General features: G+C 60.1%; 1 protein-coding gene across 1 annotated transcript; it reads right to left on the bottom strand.

Annotated features, from left to right (window-relative positions):
* Positions 1-10,677: 10,677 nt before the first annotated feature.
* PHLDA3 (pleckstrin homology like domain family A member 3) lies at positions 10,678-13,707 on the bottom strand. Its single transcript, XM_024976949.2, has 2 exons — positions 13,079-13,707; positions 10,678-11,914 (listed from the first exon to the last, which is right to left on the bottom strand). The coding sequence occupies exon 1, from the start codon at positions 13,487-13,489 to the stop codon at positions 13,118-13,120; it is 372 nt and encodes a 123-aa protein (XP_024832717.1). The 5' UTR covers positions 13,490-13,707; the 3' UTR covers positions 10,678-11,914; positions 13,079-13,117.
* Positions 13,708-19,261: the final 5,554 nt, after the last annotated feature.

Here is a 19,261-nt window from a genome sequence, read left to right as displayed (position 1 = left end):
GGCTCCTCCCCTCGCCTCCTCGGAGCAGTTTCTCAGAACTCTCTAAAGTGCTGTCTCCAGTCCTGATTTTGCCCCAAAGGAAACTTAGCTTGAAACTTCCATGTTGTGCAACTTTTTTCCAACAACATCGACTGTGAAAGAGAACGACACACCCAAAATGGTCCGGAGAACGCACAAAATGCAAGGAACAGAGCAAACCTTCCAAAACTGACAGAGAAAGAGGAGATACCGTGTCCATGAACCGGGGGAGAAAGCTACAGAGAGAAGAAAAGGAACATTCCGAAAATAAAAAGAGCTCTCAGAAATCAGCAATACAACAGCAACAACAAGGCATTCCACAGAAGCGCTGGGTGGGAGGCTGAAGGAATCTCCCAGAAAGCACAGAGGGAAACTGGTCAGGGAAGATAAGGAAGTTAAGGGGCCCTCGGGGACCCAGCACTTCACACCTGGGGGCCCTGGCGCCTCAGAGAGCCCATGAGTCAGCTATCAAAGAGCCTGCGCCGGCCTCCCAGGACTCAAGCACCCAGCCTCACGAGCACCAAAACCTGAGGACCGGGAGCCCAGCTCCAGAGAGAAACGTTGCTGTTTAGTTCCTGAGTCGTCTCCGACTCTTTAGCAACCCCATGGCCCAAAAGAATCCAGGGAGAAATGTGGTCACACACAAAAACTTTAGTAGCCTCAGGCTTCTCAGTAGCAATGCCAGAAACCAGAATACAAGAGAAAATGTCTTCAGAATCCTATGGGACAATGACTTCCAACTAGAAAGACCAAGATGCCAAACTGTCAACTGACCGTGAGGGTGGAGGAAAGGTTTTTTTTTTTTTTTTTTTTTGAAGGATAATTGCTTTACAGAATTTGGCTGTTTTCTGTCAAACCCCAACATGAATCAGCCATAAGTATACATATGTCCCCTCCCTTTTGAACCTCCCTCCCATCTCCCTCCCACCCCACCCCTCTAGGTTGATACAGAGCCCCTGTTTGAGTTTCCTGAGCCACACAGCAAATTCCTGTTGGCTGTCTATTTTACGTACGCTAATGTAAGTTTCCATGTTACTCTCTCCATACATCTCACCCTCTCCTCCCCCTCCCCATGTCCATAAGTCTATTCTAGATGTCTGTTTCTCCTTTGCTGCCCTGTAAATAAATTCTTCAGTACCATTTTTCTAGATTCCATATATATATGTGTTAGAATATAATATTTATCTTTCTCTTTCTGACTCACTTCACTCTGTATAATAGCTTCTAGGTTCATCCTCCTCATCAGGACTAACTCAATATGTTCTTTTTCTGGCTGAGTAATATTCCATTGTGTATATATACCATAACTTCTTTATCCATCCATCTGCCGATGGACATCTAGGTTGCTTCATGTTCTAGTTACTGTAAACAGCGCTGCAGTGAACAATGGGGCACGTGCGTCTCTTTCAGTCTCGGTTTCCTCGGGGTACATGCCTGGGAGTGGGATTGCTGGGTCATGTGGTGGGAGTTGGTGACGGACAGGGAGGCCTGGGAGTGGGATTCACGGGGTCGCAAAGAGGCAGACACGGCTGAGCAACTAAACTGAACTGATAGTGGTTTTATTCCTAGTTTTTTAAGGAAGCTCCATACCATCTTCCATAGTGGCTGTATCAATTTACATTTTCACCAACAGTGCTAGAGCGTTCCCTTTTCTCCACACCCTCTCCAGCATTTGTTTGTAGACTTTGGTGATGGCCATTCTGACTGCTGTGAGGTGACATCTCATTGTAGTTTTCATTTGCATTCCTCTAATTGTGAGCGATGTTGAGCATCTTTTCATGTGTAGATATTTTTAAATACATGAAGCTTCAGAGTCTTGTGTCTCTTTTCTCAAGAAGCTTCTGGAGCCTGGGTTTCACCGAATGAACATCCTGCAGAAGGGGAGGGCTGTGTGCCAGGCAGAGGTGGAGGGAATTCCCGGACAGTGAGAAAGAAGGTTCCCAGGTCCAGCAGGACCCGCGCAGGTGAGAGTCGGGGTGCGGGGGGTGGAAGGAAAGGAAGGGGGAGGGGAGGAAGGGACTCTGTGTTCCGATGTCCTGAGCACTCTCTGCCAACGGGAAAAACGGAGGCTCACTGCGTCGTGGACACACAGGCAAACAGGGAGAACCTTAGCGTCGGAGGAAACCAAAGTGCCAGGAAAAGGGAATGCTGTTCACCACACATGATTCTGGCTCAGTTCTGAAAAGTGTTTACAGAGTCCACTTATGTAAAGACTCTTAATTTGACCAGATTAAACTCACGAGAGGACGTGAGGCAGATGGAGGAAGGCAGCTGTGCCACGGGAGGGGGCTGGCGACTCGGCCCACAGCTGGCCGGCAAAGGGCAGGGTCAGTGGGTGGACGGCTAAGCCGTGAGCCCTACCGCCTGCCCCATGCGGGAGTGGCTGTCCTTAGGGTTCCCCGGGGACCCCGAAGCCCTCATCTCCCCAGAGTGAGCAGGTGCGGTTCTCAAAAGGAGCGAGCCCCAGCCGGCTCATGCAGCCCCTGGACTCAAAGCTCACCTGTGAGCTGGGATTGGGCCTCTCCAGCCTCCTGAGGAGACATCCGAAGAGCGCGGGTGTCCAGGGCTCTGAGAGCCTCACAGGGGACCAGGCAGAGCGAGTGCGGGCCAGATGCCCCAGGCCCCAGCCAGTCTGGCCGTGACGCCCTGTGTGCACTTTGGGGGGCACGTGACCCTCATGAGGCTGAGGGGTCAGGAGACAGACCTGTGGACCCAGGCATCATGGACCAGTAACAACCACCAGAGCTACCGGCCAGCTGCACACAGTTGAACTTCAGAGCCTCCGGAGCCTGTGTGACGAGTGTCGCTGACTCATCATTCAAGGTTCTGTTTCATCATCAGACAATGTGACCCGGCAAACCCAGAGCCTCGGCATACGGGACACGGGGCCGGGGTCCCAGGGATCCAGCCTGTCGCTACAGCCCTTCTTCACGCGTGTCTGTTTACAGACACCTTATCTGATACATGCCGTTGGCTCATTGACGTTGAACTCGGGGCCAACAGCCTGAGAACTCACACCCAAACGAAGCTCATCTAACATGTATTTTCTCCATCAACCATGTCCCAGCTTCTTCACGCTCAGGACACCAGACAGCCCTGCAGCACCAACTTCGGGGGCCATCTCAAACGCTGGAGTCACCCGCAAAAGCACAAATACGCAAGAAGCGTGGCACCAACCGCTTGTTTGCAGTATGAGATGGAAACCAGAGGCAGCTGCCACCTCACTGAAGCTCTGCTGGCAGCGCGGCCTGAAGGGGTCTCACAGTTCTCACCCACCTGGCACAAAAGCCCGACAAGTGCTGATCAGGGGTGATACATACATTTTAGCAAGTGGGCCGCTTTGCAAATACAGACAATGAGGAGTGACTGTTATTCAGCCCATTTTATGGATCAAGAAACTGAGGCTCATCAGGGCAAACAACTGGCATCTGACCAGTGAGGGGCAGAGCCTGGATTCGGAGCTGGCCCAGAGCGGACGCTGAATTGCCCAAGGCCACGCAGCTACTGGGGGCAGCGCGGGGCTGAGCCCTGGCCCTGGACTGGGAATGGCACTCCCTTCACGAAGCGCCTGATCACCTGCACGGTGGGCTCTCCCCTCCCCTGGTTGCTCCGCTGGGACCTGAGAACACAACAGAGAAAAGTGACTAGGCCAGAAGAGACCCGAGGCCGCTGCCGCCCACCCAGCCCTGGCACCTCCGTGGTGCCTGCACACCAGGGCAGCAGGGGCACCTCCCTCCCTGACGCTGGTCTCCCCAGCCTGAGACGTCCAGGAAAGGAAGGGACAATGGGGCAATTGATGCAGGCGCCCCGAAAGACAGACTGTTCCAATAAACAGCATTCCGGGCACCGGCCAAGTGCTCGCGTGTGTAGAATGTCAAGGAAAAGCTGAGTAAACGCAGCTGTCTGGCTGGGGCCCTGGCCACTCCTCGAGGTGCTGCAGGCTCAGCTGGGCCCCAGAGGCGGACCCTGGGGGGTGGGGGTGTCAGGGAAGGGGACAAAGGTGAGCGTGGGTGGGACAGGAGTGCCCTGGGACTCCGGCCCCACCCTCTGGCAGCCTCTGGACACACTCAGACATGCAGCCCAGGTCCTGTCCCCACGCCGGCACTGGGGTGGATCCCAGGGTGGCCTCTCTGAGCTCTGCTTCCTCATCTGCAGAGCACCCTCTGCGCCCAAGGCCACGGCGAGGGCCAACGGGGAGGGCTGGATGCTCAGCATCTCCCCCAATTCGGGTCAAAGGAGGCCCCCTCAAGCCCCACCAAGAGCCAGCTCCCGGCCCCCAGCTTGCTGCCCAGTGCCACCCTGCCTCCAAGACCTCCAGGTGACCCACCAAGCACTGGGCCCGAGGGTGAGCGGCCAGCCTGGTCCACCAGAGAGCTGAACTTCCAACCACCCCCAGGGCCCAGGGGGAAGGAGCTGGCGAGGGGGCTCAGGAGCTGCGGTCCACCGGCTGTCTGTTCCATGAGGAGCCTCTGGGACTCTCATCTTTTTCTCGGGCGCTGGCGGGGCAGGCCAGGGCCCATGGCCGCCTCACACCCCAGACCAGCCCACAAGGCTGGGGCCAGGGCTCAGCACGTGTGTCCACCCCACAAGGCTCCAGGCAGTTAATGCAGCCTTCCTGCTTTATTACTGAATTATTTAGTTTTTCCCACACACCCAGCAGAGCCCTGCCCTCATCAGCCTTCAGTAAAACCCAATGACAGCCCCACCACCACCCCAAGTCTCCCAGGCAGGGGCATAAATGCCCAAACCTTTGCTTGGGCCCACCTCACAACACCCATCGCAGTCCCTCCTGCGGGCCCCCAGGCCTCCCAGCCTCGTCCCGGCCAGTTCCAGGCTCACAGACCTGGGTGCAGACCCCACAGCAGGTCAGCACTGTGTGACTTTGAGCAAGCGACCAGTGTCTCTGAGTCTCCATTTCTCTCTCTGCAGAGACAGATCCTCTCTGCTCCCAGCGGTGGGAGACCAAACGAGGCGGCAGGGACGGGACCCCGTGACGCTGCGCACCTGCACACAGCTGGGAAGCCGTCAGTCTGGTCCCCGCCCAGTGAGCGGCCTCCCCTCCCAGTCCAGTTCCTTGAAGACTAGTGACCACGGTCCCCAAGGTGAGCGATATCCTAACAGCCCTTGAACCACTGTAACTTTCTCAGGGGATCCAGCGTCGGGAGAGGTGGAGAGGGGTGACTGGACAGCTGGAAGCCTCTGGCCTCACCCGGCCGTTCATCCAGGATTTAGTCTCTGCCAAAGATAAACAGGCCCGCCCCCCAGACACCCACCGTCTGCTGAGGAGGAGCTGGGTAAACAGGCTGTGCTGGGTGCGCCTTCCCAGCGCCGGCAGAGTCCAGCTCTGAACAAAGGCCTCTTGGGTGCTGGTAACAACTGAAGCGAAGGCCCGCGTGCCCGGGGGTCCTGCTGGGGTCCTCCCCAGGCACACCTGGCCCCGTCCTGGCTGGAGGCAGGGTGGACCATTTTAAGTCCCCCAGTAAACGATGCTGGGGCTGATTGCCTGCATCATACCTGTGAGTGCAGGCCCAGGCCAGGGACCATCAGCCTGGATGGGGTTGTGTCTGCAGGACAGGCCTGTGACGCAGCGGTCCCCATGGGCAGGGTGGGCTGGTGGGGGTGACAGCCTCTCCCTCTGGGGGACTGCCACGCCCGTGCTGCGGGGAGATGCTGTTCTCGGGGACAAGGAGAGCCCCGCGCTGCAGCTGGATGCCCCCCACACAGCCTGGGCCTCCCACAGGGGCGCCAGGGAAGGGGAGCCCTCAGGGAGATGCCGTGGTGGGCATGCATGAGGCCGGCCTGTCTGCTTCACGTGGGGATGGCCACAGCAGCAAGGCCAGGTGTCGTCTCAGTCCCCAAGGGCTGGAGGCCTGGACGTGCCTGGTGGGCCTCTGCCCCAGGGCATCGCAGGACAGCGGTCAGGATGTCGGCCAGGAGGGGCTCTTGTCTGAAGGTCCAACCACGAGGGACCTGCTTCCAAACGTACATGATTGTCGCTGGGACCAGCTTGTTGGCCACGCTCAGTCCTGCGACACGGACCTGCCCAACACAGCGTTTCCTTCAAAAGCAGGCTGGAAGAGGGACGTCACTGGCGGTCCAGCGGTTAAGAGTCCAGGCTCCCAATGCAGGGGGCATAGGTTTGATTCTTGGTCAGGGAACCAGGATCCCACAGGCCACATAACATGAGCAAAAAACAAAAACATTTAAAAATAAAGAGATAATAAAACTTAAAAAGGAGCTAGGATGAGCGGAGGCAGCGAGCAAGACGGACGCTCAGGCCTTCAGGAGCCCTCACTGTGTGGGCGAGACATCCGTCCAGTCTCTAGGCCAGTCACTCTTGAGAAGCAGCATCCACACGAGCCCCTCAGAGGCAGACACCGGCGGGGCTGCATGGGGTCTGCCCACCAGCGGCGCTCCCGAGCTGAGTTTTGAAGGAGCAGGGGGCTCAGGGAGAGCACAGGGGTCAGCAGGAAGCCAGAGCTGAGGGGCGTCCCCGTGTGTGTGTGTGTGTGTGTGCACATGCTTGTGCACGTGTGTGTGTCTGCGTGTGTGTGCACATGCGTGTGCACGTGTGTGCGTGTGTACGTGCAGGTGAGTGCCTGTGTGTGTGTGCGTGCGTGTGTGTGTGAGCTCGCAGGGCTCTGGGCCTCTGGAGAGGGGCCTGGTTAGCAGTGCTGGTGGAGAGTGACCCGGGGCTGTGCCCGCAGATGGCCTGTGCACCCCAAGTGCTGTCCCTTTTACAGGCGCTCTCTCCACACGACTCACGGCGATCCAGGAGGCAGACCATGTCAGCAAGCAGACACGGTCGGGGTTCGCACTCGGGGCTGTGATCAGGGCTCAGGCTTCAGCTGCCGCCCGTACGCCTGCTCGGGTCGGGCTCCAGACCCGGCCCACAGCGCTGCTTCCGCACCAGCCCCTCACCCGTATCCCTCCTGCGCCCCGGCCCCCACCATCCATCTCTGTCTTCTGCGACCACCAGCCTCCTCAAGGAGCATGCCCGCACTCCCCGGCTCTCATGAAGCCATGGCACGGCACGGATTCTCCTGAAGAATACGGTGTGATGCCTCTTACATGTGGAGTCTAGAAAATACAACAAACTCGCACACATGACGGAAAAGGAGCAGACTCGCGGATACAGAGAACGGGAGGAAGTCAGGGCTGACCCAGGGGTAGGCGATGAAGAGGACGGAACTATTATGCATAAAGTCAATAAGCTACAAGGATACACACACAATAAGGAGTAGAGCCAATGTTTCATAATAAACTGTGAATGCAGCATAACTTTTGAAAATTGTGAGTCACTATATTTTACACCTGAAACGTAATTTTTTAAGAGAATGCACTTCAAAAGTGTACTTCAAGTACTTCAATTAAAAAAAAAAAAGAAAATTTAAATTAAAAAACAATATTCTCAGAAAGAAACATCCAGAGGCACAGAGAGATTCAAATAGGCAAATGTTCTTTGCATCCTTATACACAGAGATAAGCATTAAAGGGCGTGGGGGTTTCCAGCTGAGGAGGGGCTGGATGGCAAACAAACAGCAGTAGAAGCGCTCCCTGTCGCGGCCTCATAGCAGCGGACAACACGTGAGAAATGAAGACACAGAGCACCCACAGTGCGACCCTGCGTGGCGCAAACCAGGTGACAGTTAAGCATCACACACACTTAGAGAGGAGTCAGTGTTGAGGGAAATACAGCGAAAAGCTGACAAAGATGACCCCTGAAAGATGGAAACACCAAGGTGACGTTTGTTTCCTTCTTTATAATTTTCTATCCTTTCACAGTTGCCTCAATGAATGGATGTCTGTAATAAAATAAAGGATTATGTGTAAGAACAGCAGCTTGGCAACAGGCTCTCCCTTGCCTGGAGGAAGAAGCGGGGACCAGGCCAGCGGCCCCAAGTCAGCACCTCCTCTGTGCTCCCTGCTGCACCCGCGATCTGCACCAACTCACCTTGCTCAGCCCTGGCACCTCTGCCCCGGCCACATCTCCCCTGCATTCCCTGACCTCTGGGAGGCAGAATCAGGGGGGCGGGCTCAGCACTGATGAAGCAGAGGCAGAGCTGACTGGGCAGCCTGGGGACACCCCCTCCTCCCTGCGGCCAGGAGTCTGTGTGTCCTGAGGATGCAGGACGCCCCACTGGCCGGAGCGGGGGTGGCAGTGCCCTGGGCCCCTGCCCCGCAGCTCACAGCCCAGGACTCTGTGGGGGACCTTCCCGGGGCCCTGGGCCAAGGGCAGGCCTGACAGCTGAAATCAGGAAAGCGGGGGGCCAGGCTTCCTGACCCTGGGCAGTGCGGAGGAGGGTGACTGACGGCCTGCGGCATTCTGGGGACACAGAGCTTTCAGTGCTGAAACCAGGGGAGTCCCCGCTCACCCCGGCAGCAGGTGGGCCGCCTGTGGGTCTCAGGAGCAGGCTACGCAGCACAGGGTCCATCAGCAGAGCCCAGGCCTCACCCTCAGGACGGGCCCTGTGCCCAGGTCGTGAGACGGAGCATTCGAGCCAACACAGTACACGCACTGCCCCGCCCCAGGCCCTTCTGCTGCCCCAGGGGGTCCTGCCCAGGGCTGCCCCTGCGAGCTCATGCAGACCCTCCCAAGTGCAGGGGCCCATTGCTGGTCCCCTCCTGGAGTTGGACCCAGTGCTGTGTCAAGGCCTGACTGCAGTGTCCCTCCGCGAGTGCCCTCCACACAGGCCCCCCGATGCCCCTTCTCAGCCCCCAGCCTCTGCTCTCACCCTCTCCACCTGCCTGCGAGCCCCTCTCCCTGGCCACTCGCCCGCTAACCCTACGAGAAGGGCTTGTCTGGCATGGACTCAGGGCACACATCCAGGACCCACCGGTGAGCCGCTGGGACGCCTAGCAGGTCACATAACCTGTTTCTGAATCCACAGCCTCCGTGGCTGGATGACTCCCTTGTGCTGACGTGGGCCCGTGGAGTCAGTCAGCTCAGTCACCGTCGAGATGACGAGGCACCTACCGAGTCCCAGGGACTCAGTGGCGCGCAAGAAGGGCGGGAGTGGCCGTCCCCAGTGGTGACGGGGGGCCATGGCCGAGGAGCAGGGAGGTTCTGAGGCCTGAACAGAGCAGGGAGAGTCCCCAGGGCGGGGGGCAGTGAGGGTACAAGGGCCCCCGCCTGTCCTGTGCAGGGGTCCCAGCTGCGGGCGTGGGGACGGACACAGGAGATGCCTGGCCGTGGAGGGCACACCCCCTGGGAGCCGGGACGTCCTCTGGGCACCAGGGAAGGTTCCAGTCGGGAGGGTGAGCCGCGTCCCAGGCGGTACACTCTGGCAGTTGGGAGGGGCAGCCCAGACTACTGCAGCAAGGTGCACGGCAGGCCAGGGTCTGCCAGGGCCCCTGCACTGGGCCTGGTGGGCACACCGCCAAGGTGCCTCTGCACCCCCAGCTCTGGGAGAGGGCCTCCGGGTCGGGGCACAGTGCCTGCTCCCCCTGCTGCAGACCCCCGCTTCCGGAGGCTCCCGCCCGCCACCCCGAGTCCCCGCCACAGGATGGCTGTTTGAGCCTCCACCCAACCCTGCTCACCTGAACAGAGGCCCCCACCCCCACCTGCAAGAACTCGCCCTGCCTTACTTTCCCACTGATGACTCAGGGGTTGGCAGGGATGAGGCCAGGGCGGCCGGGCAAGCAGAGTGGCGAGGCCCCACCCAGGCCTCCTGTGAGCGAGGTTTTTCCACCCTGTGCCTGTCTGTAGACAGGGCACAGCCGGGCCTCTCAGGGCCCCCGGGGGGCCCTGACCCCGTTCAGCAGTGCAGCTGAGCACTCCCGGGGGTTGGCACGGGGCCCAGGCTCCTCCCCCTCGGCAGAGCATGAGGGTACCCCTGATCCCAGGAGAGGGCCTTCTTCCCCAGCAGACACCCCAGGAACGTCTGAGCCCCACCCGCTCTGGGGTTCCTAGTGCTTCTCCCTTTCTAGACATCCACCAGCTGCTCCAGCATACTCCATGCCAGGACCCACAGCACAAACCTTAGAGGGGCCAGGACCTCCTAGCAAAGGGAGCAGCCCAAGTGGGCTTGGACAGGAACCAAAGGATACTTGGAGCCGACAGGGCGGTGTTCCCCAAAAGCAGAGAGGGCCAAGAGCTGAAGCTCCCCCGACACCGGCCATGCCCCTCACTACTCTGCACAGCCAGCCTTCCAGGATGACCCCCCATCAGCTCTGCTGAGGACACCCCCCACGGCACCTGCCCCTCGAGGGCACAGCGGCCACTGCTCGCCTCCTGGACTCAGCTCAGACCAGGTGCTCTGTCTCCACTCCCCCAGGGCCTGCCTGCAAGAGGCTTGTTTGCCAGACAAGCATGTCCCACACCCTGATCCCATCTGCTCACAAACACACTCCCATTTCTGAGTGTCTGGACACCTCCCTCGGTTTGCTGGAAAAAGCCAGGATCTATCTTAGAAGCTGCTGTTTTACAGTAGAATGAAGCCAAGCCTTTCACATAGCTTGAGTCCAGGACGCAGTGGCAACACCAAGGTCTCTCGCCCTCCACCCACACACAGAGCCGTTGGCCTCCACACTCTCTCCCGAGGCTCAAGGCAGACACCACCGACTGATCACAGCGAGAGCCAGCCCGGGCGGGGGTGCTTATTTGCATCGTGGGCTGGGTGGACAGCCTAATGAGCACAAATGAGGCATCTGTAAAAGTGTCTTTGTACCTTAAGTTCTTATTCAATTGTAAGATGAGGTTCACATATTGGAGAAAAGAGAAGCTGCAGAGGGCTCTGGGGGACGGGGACAAAGGACAGGAGTCGTAACCGGATGGGAGGAGGAGCCTGCGGGGAGCAAGAGGGCTGGAAGCGGCTTCCAGACCCCTGTGGTGGACACTCGGCCTCCCTGCCCCATCGGACTCTGAAGCCGCCACACGGCAACAGGGCAGGCCGGACGTGGGTCAGCCAACGGGCCGTCCCTGTGTCACTCAGGGTAGCGCTGTCTCCACCTCCATTTCTCTGCTGCTGAAACGATTCCTTTTAAACCATCACGTGGAGAAGACTTGTGATGTCAGTGGAGCAGGCCCAAGTGTGTGAGTGACGAAGGGACGAGCCCCACTGGGGAGACACGGCTGCCTCCCAGGAGGACAGCAGAGGCCACAGTGGCCTATGCAGGCCCCAGGGTCCCTCCTCCAGCACCTCTGAGGCTGTGTTCTCTGGATTGCAGGGTCTCTGCCTCCCCAGGCTAGAGATTTCAGGATGGGGTTTACCTTGGGAAAGTGGAGGCAAGGAGAGGGATGTTCCCAATACCAGGTCTTTGTGGGAAAGACTCTCATTCGGAGAACAGCGTGGTCACTGCCCTCTGCAGGGTATCAGATTCTGGGACAGGTGTGAAATGGTAATGGCTGAGCCTCTACCCACCCCACCACCTCCAGGCCTGGCACGGCAGTGCGGGGAAGATGGGCAGGAGGGGGGAAGAAGTGTGCAAAGAGGGGCCTGGAGGGGTGGGGGTCCCGAAAAGGACCCAAGCAGCAGACGACCCCAAGAGTGGGCCTCGGTGAATCCAGAGCTGAGCCTGGGGGGTTCGTCTCGTGGTCCCCAGGCGGGCCTCTCAAGTCCTAAGATGGTGGCTCAGCGATCCCGGGGGCCGCCCTCCTGCAGGCACAGCACCAAGCCTGGGTCGGACAGTCTGCAGAGTAGACAATAGGGCCGCAGCGGGTCGGGGCTTTGCTGGAGCTCAGAGGCTGGGCCTGGGACAGGCACGTCCTGAGAGCCTGAGCGCCCGGGGCCGAATCCTCATCCTCAGCTCTCCGTGGCTGTCCCCCTCCTTGCTGGCTCCCGCTGACCCGTGACTCCAACGCCTCCTCCACGGGGGTGTCCGCAGCCGCAGCCTCGCCACTCGGAGCACAGTCAGGAGCACAGTCACGCTCCGAGAGCCGATGGGGGCCCAGAAGCTGGAGAGGAAGCACAGCCATCAGGGCGGAAGCAGGTGTGGTGGGGAGCGTGTCCACAGGAGCTGTTTGTGCAGAGTCCCCGGACCTGCTCCCGCATTTCAGAACACCCCCCTGTGACCCCCGCAGGGAGCTGCTCCCTCCGGGTCCCTGAGGTCAGGGGCAAAAGAGATCCAGCTCAAAGGCCCGGGGTCTGCCTGTCAGCCAGCAGCTCGGGGCCCCCCACTGCATAGGGCTCCCCACCGCAGTGAGAGGCCATCAATGGGTGGGCTGGGCTCGGGGGGCGGGGGGTAACGTCAGTTTCCTTCCAGAAAGACAAACTAGACCCTTCCTCCTGGGTGGGTGAGCCAGGGCTTCTGGTTCCGCCCTGGTCCCTGCCCCGCTTTCCTGACCACAGGCCTGCCCCCTGCCCCTGCCCTACGGCCCACAGAAGATCACGGCATCACAGACAACAGACTGTGGCCCGAGCCACCCACCGCCAGGGCCCAGCCCTTCCTCCAGGCCCCTTCTCTGCCCAGCCCACATGCTGGACACCAGGGGCAGGTGGACAGGCCCACCTCCCCTGGCTGGAGTGGCCTGCCTGAAAACCTCCTAAATCTCCTGGATTCCCAAACAGCTCGGCCTTAGGGGGGGGGGTCCCAGGTCCAGCCCAGCCCCCGCCCCAAAGTCCCACCTGGGGATTACTGGCTTCTTGGTTCCCGTCCCAACCCTGAGCACCCTGCCGCTGAGGGAGTCTTCCTGCCACAATTCCACGCTCCAACTCGAGGGCGACAGTCATCCCAGCAGAAAGTGGGGGCAAGCCCAGCCCTCTCTGCCCCACCCCCACCCCGCTCCCTCAGCCCAGGAGCCCCGCCCTGGCAGGGGTGGAGGCCCCGCGGCCTGTCCGCCAGCCTCCTCCCGGAGTCAGGCCAGAGCCAGCCTCGGGAGGCTGCCGGCCCACCCTCCTCTCGGACACGGAGGTCACAGTCAGCCCGCCAGCACCCGGGGGAGGCCGGCGTTCAGCTCCAGGCTGGACTCCTGGGCGTTCCCCCAGGTTTCTCCCTTCCCGCTGGCCCTCGGACGGCCCAGCCTGGAGGGGGCTCAAAGGTTGGGGCCCCCATTTCCTCCGGCGGGGAAAGAGGCGACAGGAGGGCCAGACAGGAGGGGGGCTCGGACCCGGGAGCTCACCTGGCACGACCTCGGGCAGGCCAGGCGCGCCCCCGCGCTCTAGGACACCAGCGCCCCGGCCCCGAGGCTCTGCCGGGCGCGCACGGTCTGGATGGCCTGCTGGTTCTTGAACTTGACCAGGCCGAGGGTGATCTGCGCGTTCCAGCCCGGGTCCTCCGGGGGGCAGCGGAAGTCGATCTCGCCGCCGCCCTCGGTCACCAGCGTGAAGTAGGTGTGGCGGCCGGTGCTTTCCACGCACTCCACGGCCTTGATGCGGGCGAAGCTGAGCTCCTTGGGCCGGCCGCCCGCGCCCTTGGCCTCGAAGAGCTGTAGCCCGCGCTCGGTGAGCACGCAGCGCTTGCGTTTCCACTGCTGCAGCAGCCCGCCGCTGCGCTTCTCCAGCACGCCCTCCCGGAGCACGGCCGCCGTCATGGGAGCGCGCGGTGCCGCGGCCAGGCCGCGCTGCGCCCCGCCGGCTCTCCCCGCCGCCAGGCCGGCGCGCCTGGTGCCTGTCGGGCCCCGCCTCGGCCCTGGCCGCCGCGCCGCGCCGCGCCGCCCCGGCCCCGGGCTCCAGAGCCCCCGAGCCCGGCAGCCCGCTCGCCCGCTCCTTCCTGGGCCGTCTGCGCGCCGGGCGGCAGCTCGCGGGATGTGCCCTCACATGTCCGGTGCCCGCCCCTTGCCTCCTGCGCCGCCGCGCATTCCAGCGCGCCCGGCCCGCCCGGGGGCGGGGCGCGGTCACCCTGCGGGTTTTGGGCGTGGGGCGGGGGTGGGCGGGGGCGGAGACCGAGGGGGCTGCTGTCCCACCGCTCGGGCCTTCGGGCCTTTAGTCCACCGCTCCCGGGGACCTCCAGGCCTTGGACTCGGGGCGTGGGAAGAGGAAGGAAGGGTTGTCGTCTAGACTAGAGGCCTAGCCGCTTGGGAGGGGCCTGTTTCGTGGTCTCCCACCGGCACGGCTGAGTCTCGCCGGGGGTGGGGGGGTTGCCAGACAGCTGCTGGAGCTTCCCAGGCCACGGGAACCCTGCCCCAGCTACTGACCCTCCTCCTCGCTTGGCCAGTTGCCCCTTGGCATTGCGCAATCAGAAAAATGAAGACGGTCCTGGGGTTTGGGCGGGGTGGGGGGGGGTGGGCAAGGGGGGGATCAGGCTAAGCTGGGTTCCTCCCGCCTTGGGCAGATTTCTCCGTGTGGGGGCCCCAGACAGGCTGCCCACAGCGGTCTCTGCTTGGATGGCCCACCCTCCCGCGCCCGCTTCCATCCCCATGTGGTTTAGGAGGCAGGAGCCTGAGGCCCCTCAGCCTCCCCTCCCGGGGGAGGAGGAAGGACCGGGTCTGCACCCGACCTGGGACCGCCCCTGACAGAGCTGCGCTCCGCCCACTTAGACCTGGGCCTGGGGGAGCCAGGCCTGGCCGACGGGGCCAGTTGCCTCTTCTCCGAGGTTCAGGTCACCGTTGGCCACCCCCCCCCCATACTCAGCTGAAGGCTCCCCTCTCTCTGCCGCCTGGAGAGCCTCCCGCGGACACCACCTTTGCGGTTGCTTCTCAGCCCTGTCCAGCTCTGCGACCCCAACTCCTCCCCTTGGCTGTGTCCTGCCCACTTTCATTATCTTTCAATTTCCTCATCTGTCAAGCAGGAGGGTTAACTGGCTTTGATCTCCGGGAACTCTAATGAGCAAGATAACATCTGTGACAGCACAGGAAGGAGGCTCAAGAAATATTCCAGGGAATTCCCTGGCGGCCCAGTCCTTAGGACTCCAGGGTTTCACTGCTGTGGGGCCTCTGTCAGGGAATTAAGATTCCGCAAGGTGCATGCTGCTGCTGCTGCTGCTAAGTCGCTTCAGTCATGTCGGACTCTGTGCGACCCCATAGACGGCAGCCCACTAGGCTCCTCTGCCCATGGGATTTTCCAGGCAAGAGTACTGGAGTGGGGTGCCATTGCCTGCATGGTGCTGCCCAAAAAAATTAATTGAAAAAAAGTCATTACTCCTTCCCCGACTTTTACTGACTTCAAAAGAAGATGGGAACCCTGAGACTAGTCTAGGCTCTCCCGGGTCATCATGCTACCCTATGTTGGCCCGTTCCCCCGGGACTTCCCGTCTCTTAAGAGCCTGTTCCTACATACCCTTGTTAGCAGTGGGTCATTATGGGAATAGCAGTAGGCAGCAACGATGCTGTGCCCACATCTTGTGTTTGCACCCTTCTGCCCAGTGACACGGAGCCTAACGGGAACAGAGCGTGTCCAGGGGAGGGGGGCACCCCCCCAGCATCCAGGTCAGGGCTGTCAGTTCCCACCCACAGCTCTGCAGCCCACAGGAGACGTGCCCGCACACGCCCACATGCGCATGTGGGCCAGCTAGCCCCCAACCCTCCCAGAGAGGGCGTGGTTGGCCGTGAGAGAAGAGAGGCCATCAAGACTGGTAATGTTTGAGGCGGCAGAGGGGGGAGCTCAAGTGAGGGCCTTGGCCGGCCTTAGGGAGCCCAGGTCTCAGCCTGTCTGCCGGCCACACCCTCCTGGGGCTCCCAGGCCCCGCCCAGGCCCTGACCCCGGTCCTGCATAGGCGTCTCCTGGGGGCGCCCGCCAGGACGGCTGAGACCTGCATAATCTAGAATCGTGAGCTAGCTCCAGACCAGCTCTGCTCCAGCTGGTTTCTGTCGGTCACCCCTCCCTCTCCAGGCCTGGGACACACTGGTGCTCTCTCCAGACCCAGGGGATTTCACAAACGTGCGGGCTTTAAATGTTTGCAGAGCACCCTCACATGTGTTTGAGTCTCTTGACCGATGAGATCAGAGGCGGAGCAACCTAGATGAAGTCACACAGCTTCTAAATGACAAAACTGGGCGAGACTCTGGTGGCTGAGAGGACCACCCCTGTGTCGGCATCTGGGGACACAGCTTTCCTTTTAGGTGGGAACTAGCCACCCCCACTCTCCTCTTCAGCTGACTGGGTGGAGAAGCGCCAGGCCTTTGGACACAGGAGTGTGGGCTGGAAAAAGACAGGAGCACTGGGGTAAAGGGAGGGCCACAGGAGGGAACTCAGCAGGGTGTCCCCTCTCATGGAAACGGCAGGTCATTGGCAGCTAAGCCTCGGTTCCCAGCCCACAGCTCCCGGGGGCCTGCGTAGATCCTCAGGACCTGGGAGTCCCGCCCTCCAGGTCTGTCAGGGATGAGGAGAGATGGCTCACTAAATCTTTCCCCAGAGCTGATCTCTGCTGGTGGCCCCATCTGGGAGAGGTTCAGACCCCAGCTGGATTACTTGAGCCTCTGACGGCTCCAGAGGGGCAAAGGGCTAGTGCTGACAGCCCCTGCCTGCCAGAGCATCTGGACCCCGCCCCCGGGAACAGCACCCCAGGGAACACAGCCCTGGGCACAGCGCTGGCGCTCAGCTGCTGGGGCCTGGCCGGGGCCTGGCTGGGTCCTGGTCGCACTCCCTCAGTTCTGTACCTGACCCGACGCAGGACTGCTGCACAGAACGTCCCCGTGTGCCAGCCTTCTACCCTCCGTAGGCACCCACTCCCCCAGGGAAGCTGGTCTGCTCCCTTCGTCCATCTGTCTGCAGCAGCTGCAATGGGCTGGACTACAAAACGGTCCCGGGACCAGTGCCCTAGAGATGCCCTGAGCTGCAGGCATCCAGTCCACTCCAGGGGACTGCCCGGAATGGAATGGAAAGGAAGATGGGACGAGGTGGGCTGGAGGCAAGAGCAGGGCCAGAGAGGAACCGGGAGTAAAATCTCTGCTGTTTTCTACAGTATTTACTTAATCTTATTGTAAATTCACTTTAGTGCTCATTGATCATGAGGCTCAGTCCATAGAACAAGCACTGATGATTAATTTATTTACAAAGAAGATGTGTATTAACGCCGGACAAACTTAGACTGAAGGGAGCGCAAGTCACCCCTTTGCTCATAACTCTTCAGAGCCTGCGGCCTGTGACGCAGCCCGGGGAGCTGCCCCTCTCAGCTCGCAGACCTCCCCACCAGCCCTCCCCCGGGGCCATGGCTCCTCCCCACCTGGACTGCGGGGGGGGCCCCCCACCAGCATCTCGGGGTTTGTCTCCTCCCCTCACACAGCTCTGTACTCAGGCAGCACCTTCTCTGGGAGGTTGTCCCACCACCCTGCTGAAACCTCCCCACACAGTCCCACTCACACACACAGAGTCACACTCACAGACACAAAGGCACACAGTCACACACACACAAACACAGTCACACACACAGACACAGTCACACACACAGTCACAAAGACACACATTCATTCTCTCTCCCTCACACACACACACACACACACACACACACATACACTGTGTCTCCTTCCCTGCCTGATTTCCCTCTGAAAGTCTTGATGTTTTCCTTACTTACTATCCACCCCCTCTATTAGAATGCAGGCCCCATGCCAGCCGGGAATTTCGTGTGTTTTCTTGACCCTGTGGACCCAGCACCCAGCATGTCATCTGGCACACAGTAGGGCCTCAGTGCGTAGCTGCTGAGTGACTGGATAAAACGGAAATGGAACCAACAAAAATTGGAAGGAAGAAAGATAACAGAAGAATTTCCCATTCTTTCATTATCAGGAGTCAGTAAACACTACCTACAGTAAATGAACTGATAAAGCGAGGTCCAGGTATATTATTTAAAATGACAGTAACAGCCCCTAGATGGTCACAGGGGAGATCAGAGCAGTCTGTAGTAGTGGATACGTGACCCCTGAGACAAGTCTGTTCCCTCTCTAACCTCAGCCTCCGGTGTCCGGCGTTGTCTGGGAGGATGCGCTGTCGTCCTTCTGGAGAGACGGCAGGAGCGAGTCTTCTCCCCCACAGTCTCCTCCGCAGTCCCAGGACGCGGAGGAAGGTGGGTCACCTCACAGCCGGGTCCCCCCAAGCCCACCCGTCTGGGGACACCCCCAGCTGGCCTCTCCCAGAGACGTCCCCCGACTGCTCACACCCCTTTGATGGAGAGCGCTTTGTTCTAGAGCTTTGGGGTTTCCTTGGATCCGTTTTTCTAAAGGGCAACATAAGAAAAAAGAAACCAGATCAAGGCCTCAAGTCTCCACGGATCTGGGTTTTATGGGCAGCATTGCAACAACCCTCAGGAGGGCCGCGGCCTGCAGCTGGCCCGCCTGGACTTGCTCTGGGCCGGTCGCTCTCCGTGGAAATCCCCTCCCACGCTCACCCTTTAATCGCTTTCCAGCCCAGTGACTTTCCTGATTCACCCAGGCTCCCTCGTCTGGAGAGCGCCCACTGCCCCTCTCCCGTCTGGGCTTGACGCCTCTGATCCCCGCTCGGGTCGGCGGAGGCTGCCCTCGGGCGTCAGGCCCCGGCCTGCTGGGTCACCTCTCCCACGTAGCTGTGGTGTCTGGGTGCCCCTGCCGGAGGAGCCCGGAGCAGCTCTCCCTTGGGGCCTCGGGTCCAGGCGACCCCATCAGAAGCCTGGCTGCTGCCCAGGGACCAGAGGCCGCAGCCAGCCTGCCGGCACCGCTGGGCAGACTCGGGCACGTCGCCTGCTTCTAGCTGTGTTTTTAATTGCCTTTTCACAATGCTAATGGATCTGAAGTGTGAGCAACACTTGAATGCACGGCTGCTGTAGAAAATTCAAGACAGAGACTTCCTTGTCCAGTGGTTAGGGCTTCACCTTCCTGTGTGGAGGGTGTGGTTGGATGATCCCTGGTTGGGGAACTGAGATCCCACATGACTTGTGGCTAAAAAACCAAACCCAAAACAAAAGCAATATTGTAACAAATTCAATTAAGACTTAAAAAATGGTCCACAACAACCAACAAAAAAAAAGTTTAAGACAAGAAAGTATCTTCTTCCACCCTCCAGGCCCCCAACCCCGGAAACAAGAGCCGCTCAGCTTGGTCTTGGCTCACACACATTTGCACCCAGAAGAGGGAGGGGCAGGGGTCATGGACAGGGGACCATGTGCGGGGTCTGCCCAGGGACTGAAAGTCCCTGTCCCGCCCTGGCACTTTCTGCACTGGCAGGTAGCTCTTCTGTCTCCTCCTAAAGGGCAGCCGGTTCATGGACTTGAAATGGGTGGGGGTGATGGAGGGGAAGGGAGCCAGGTCCTAGGAGCTCCTCCTGCGTGAGAGGACTGTTTTCCCTGCTTGCCCTTGGTTTCCAACATCGCGTAGTGAGGATTATGAACTTTCACCTTCATCACTTGATAAGTGAGATGTTCCTACAGGTGCCTTTGTCAAGATCAGTCAGAGATGGCT

The sequence above is a fragment of the Bos taurus genome, chromosome 16 (genome assembly GCF_002263795.3).
Source record: "Bos taurus isolate L1 Dominette 01449 registration number 42190680 breed Hereford chromosome 16, ARS-UCD2.0, whole genome shotgun sequence".
Lineage (NCBI taxonomy): Eukaryota > Metazoa > Chordata > Mammalia > Artiodactyla > Bovidae > Bos > Bos taurus.
The sequence above is the reverse complement of the archived record's forward strand: the minus strand, read 5'-3'. Positions and strand labels throughout refer to the sequence as shown.

Coding starts and splice junctions, on each gene's coding strand:
- PHLDA3 (XM_024976949.2), bottom strand. CDS start 13,489: ATGACGGCGGCCGTGCTCCGGGAGGGCGTGCTGGAGAAGCGCAGCGGC.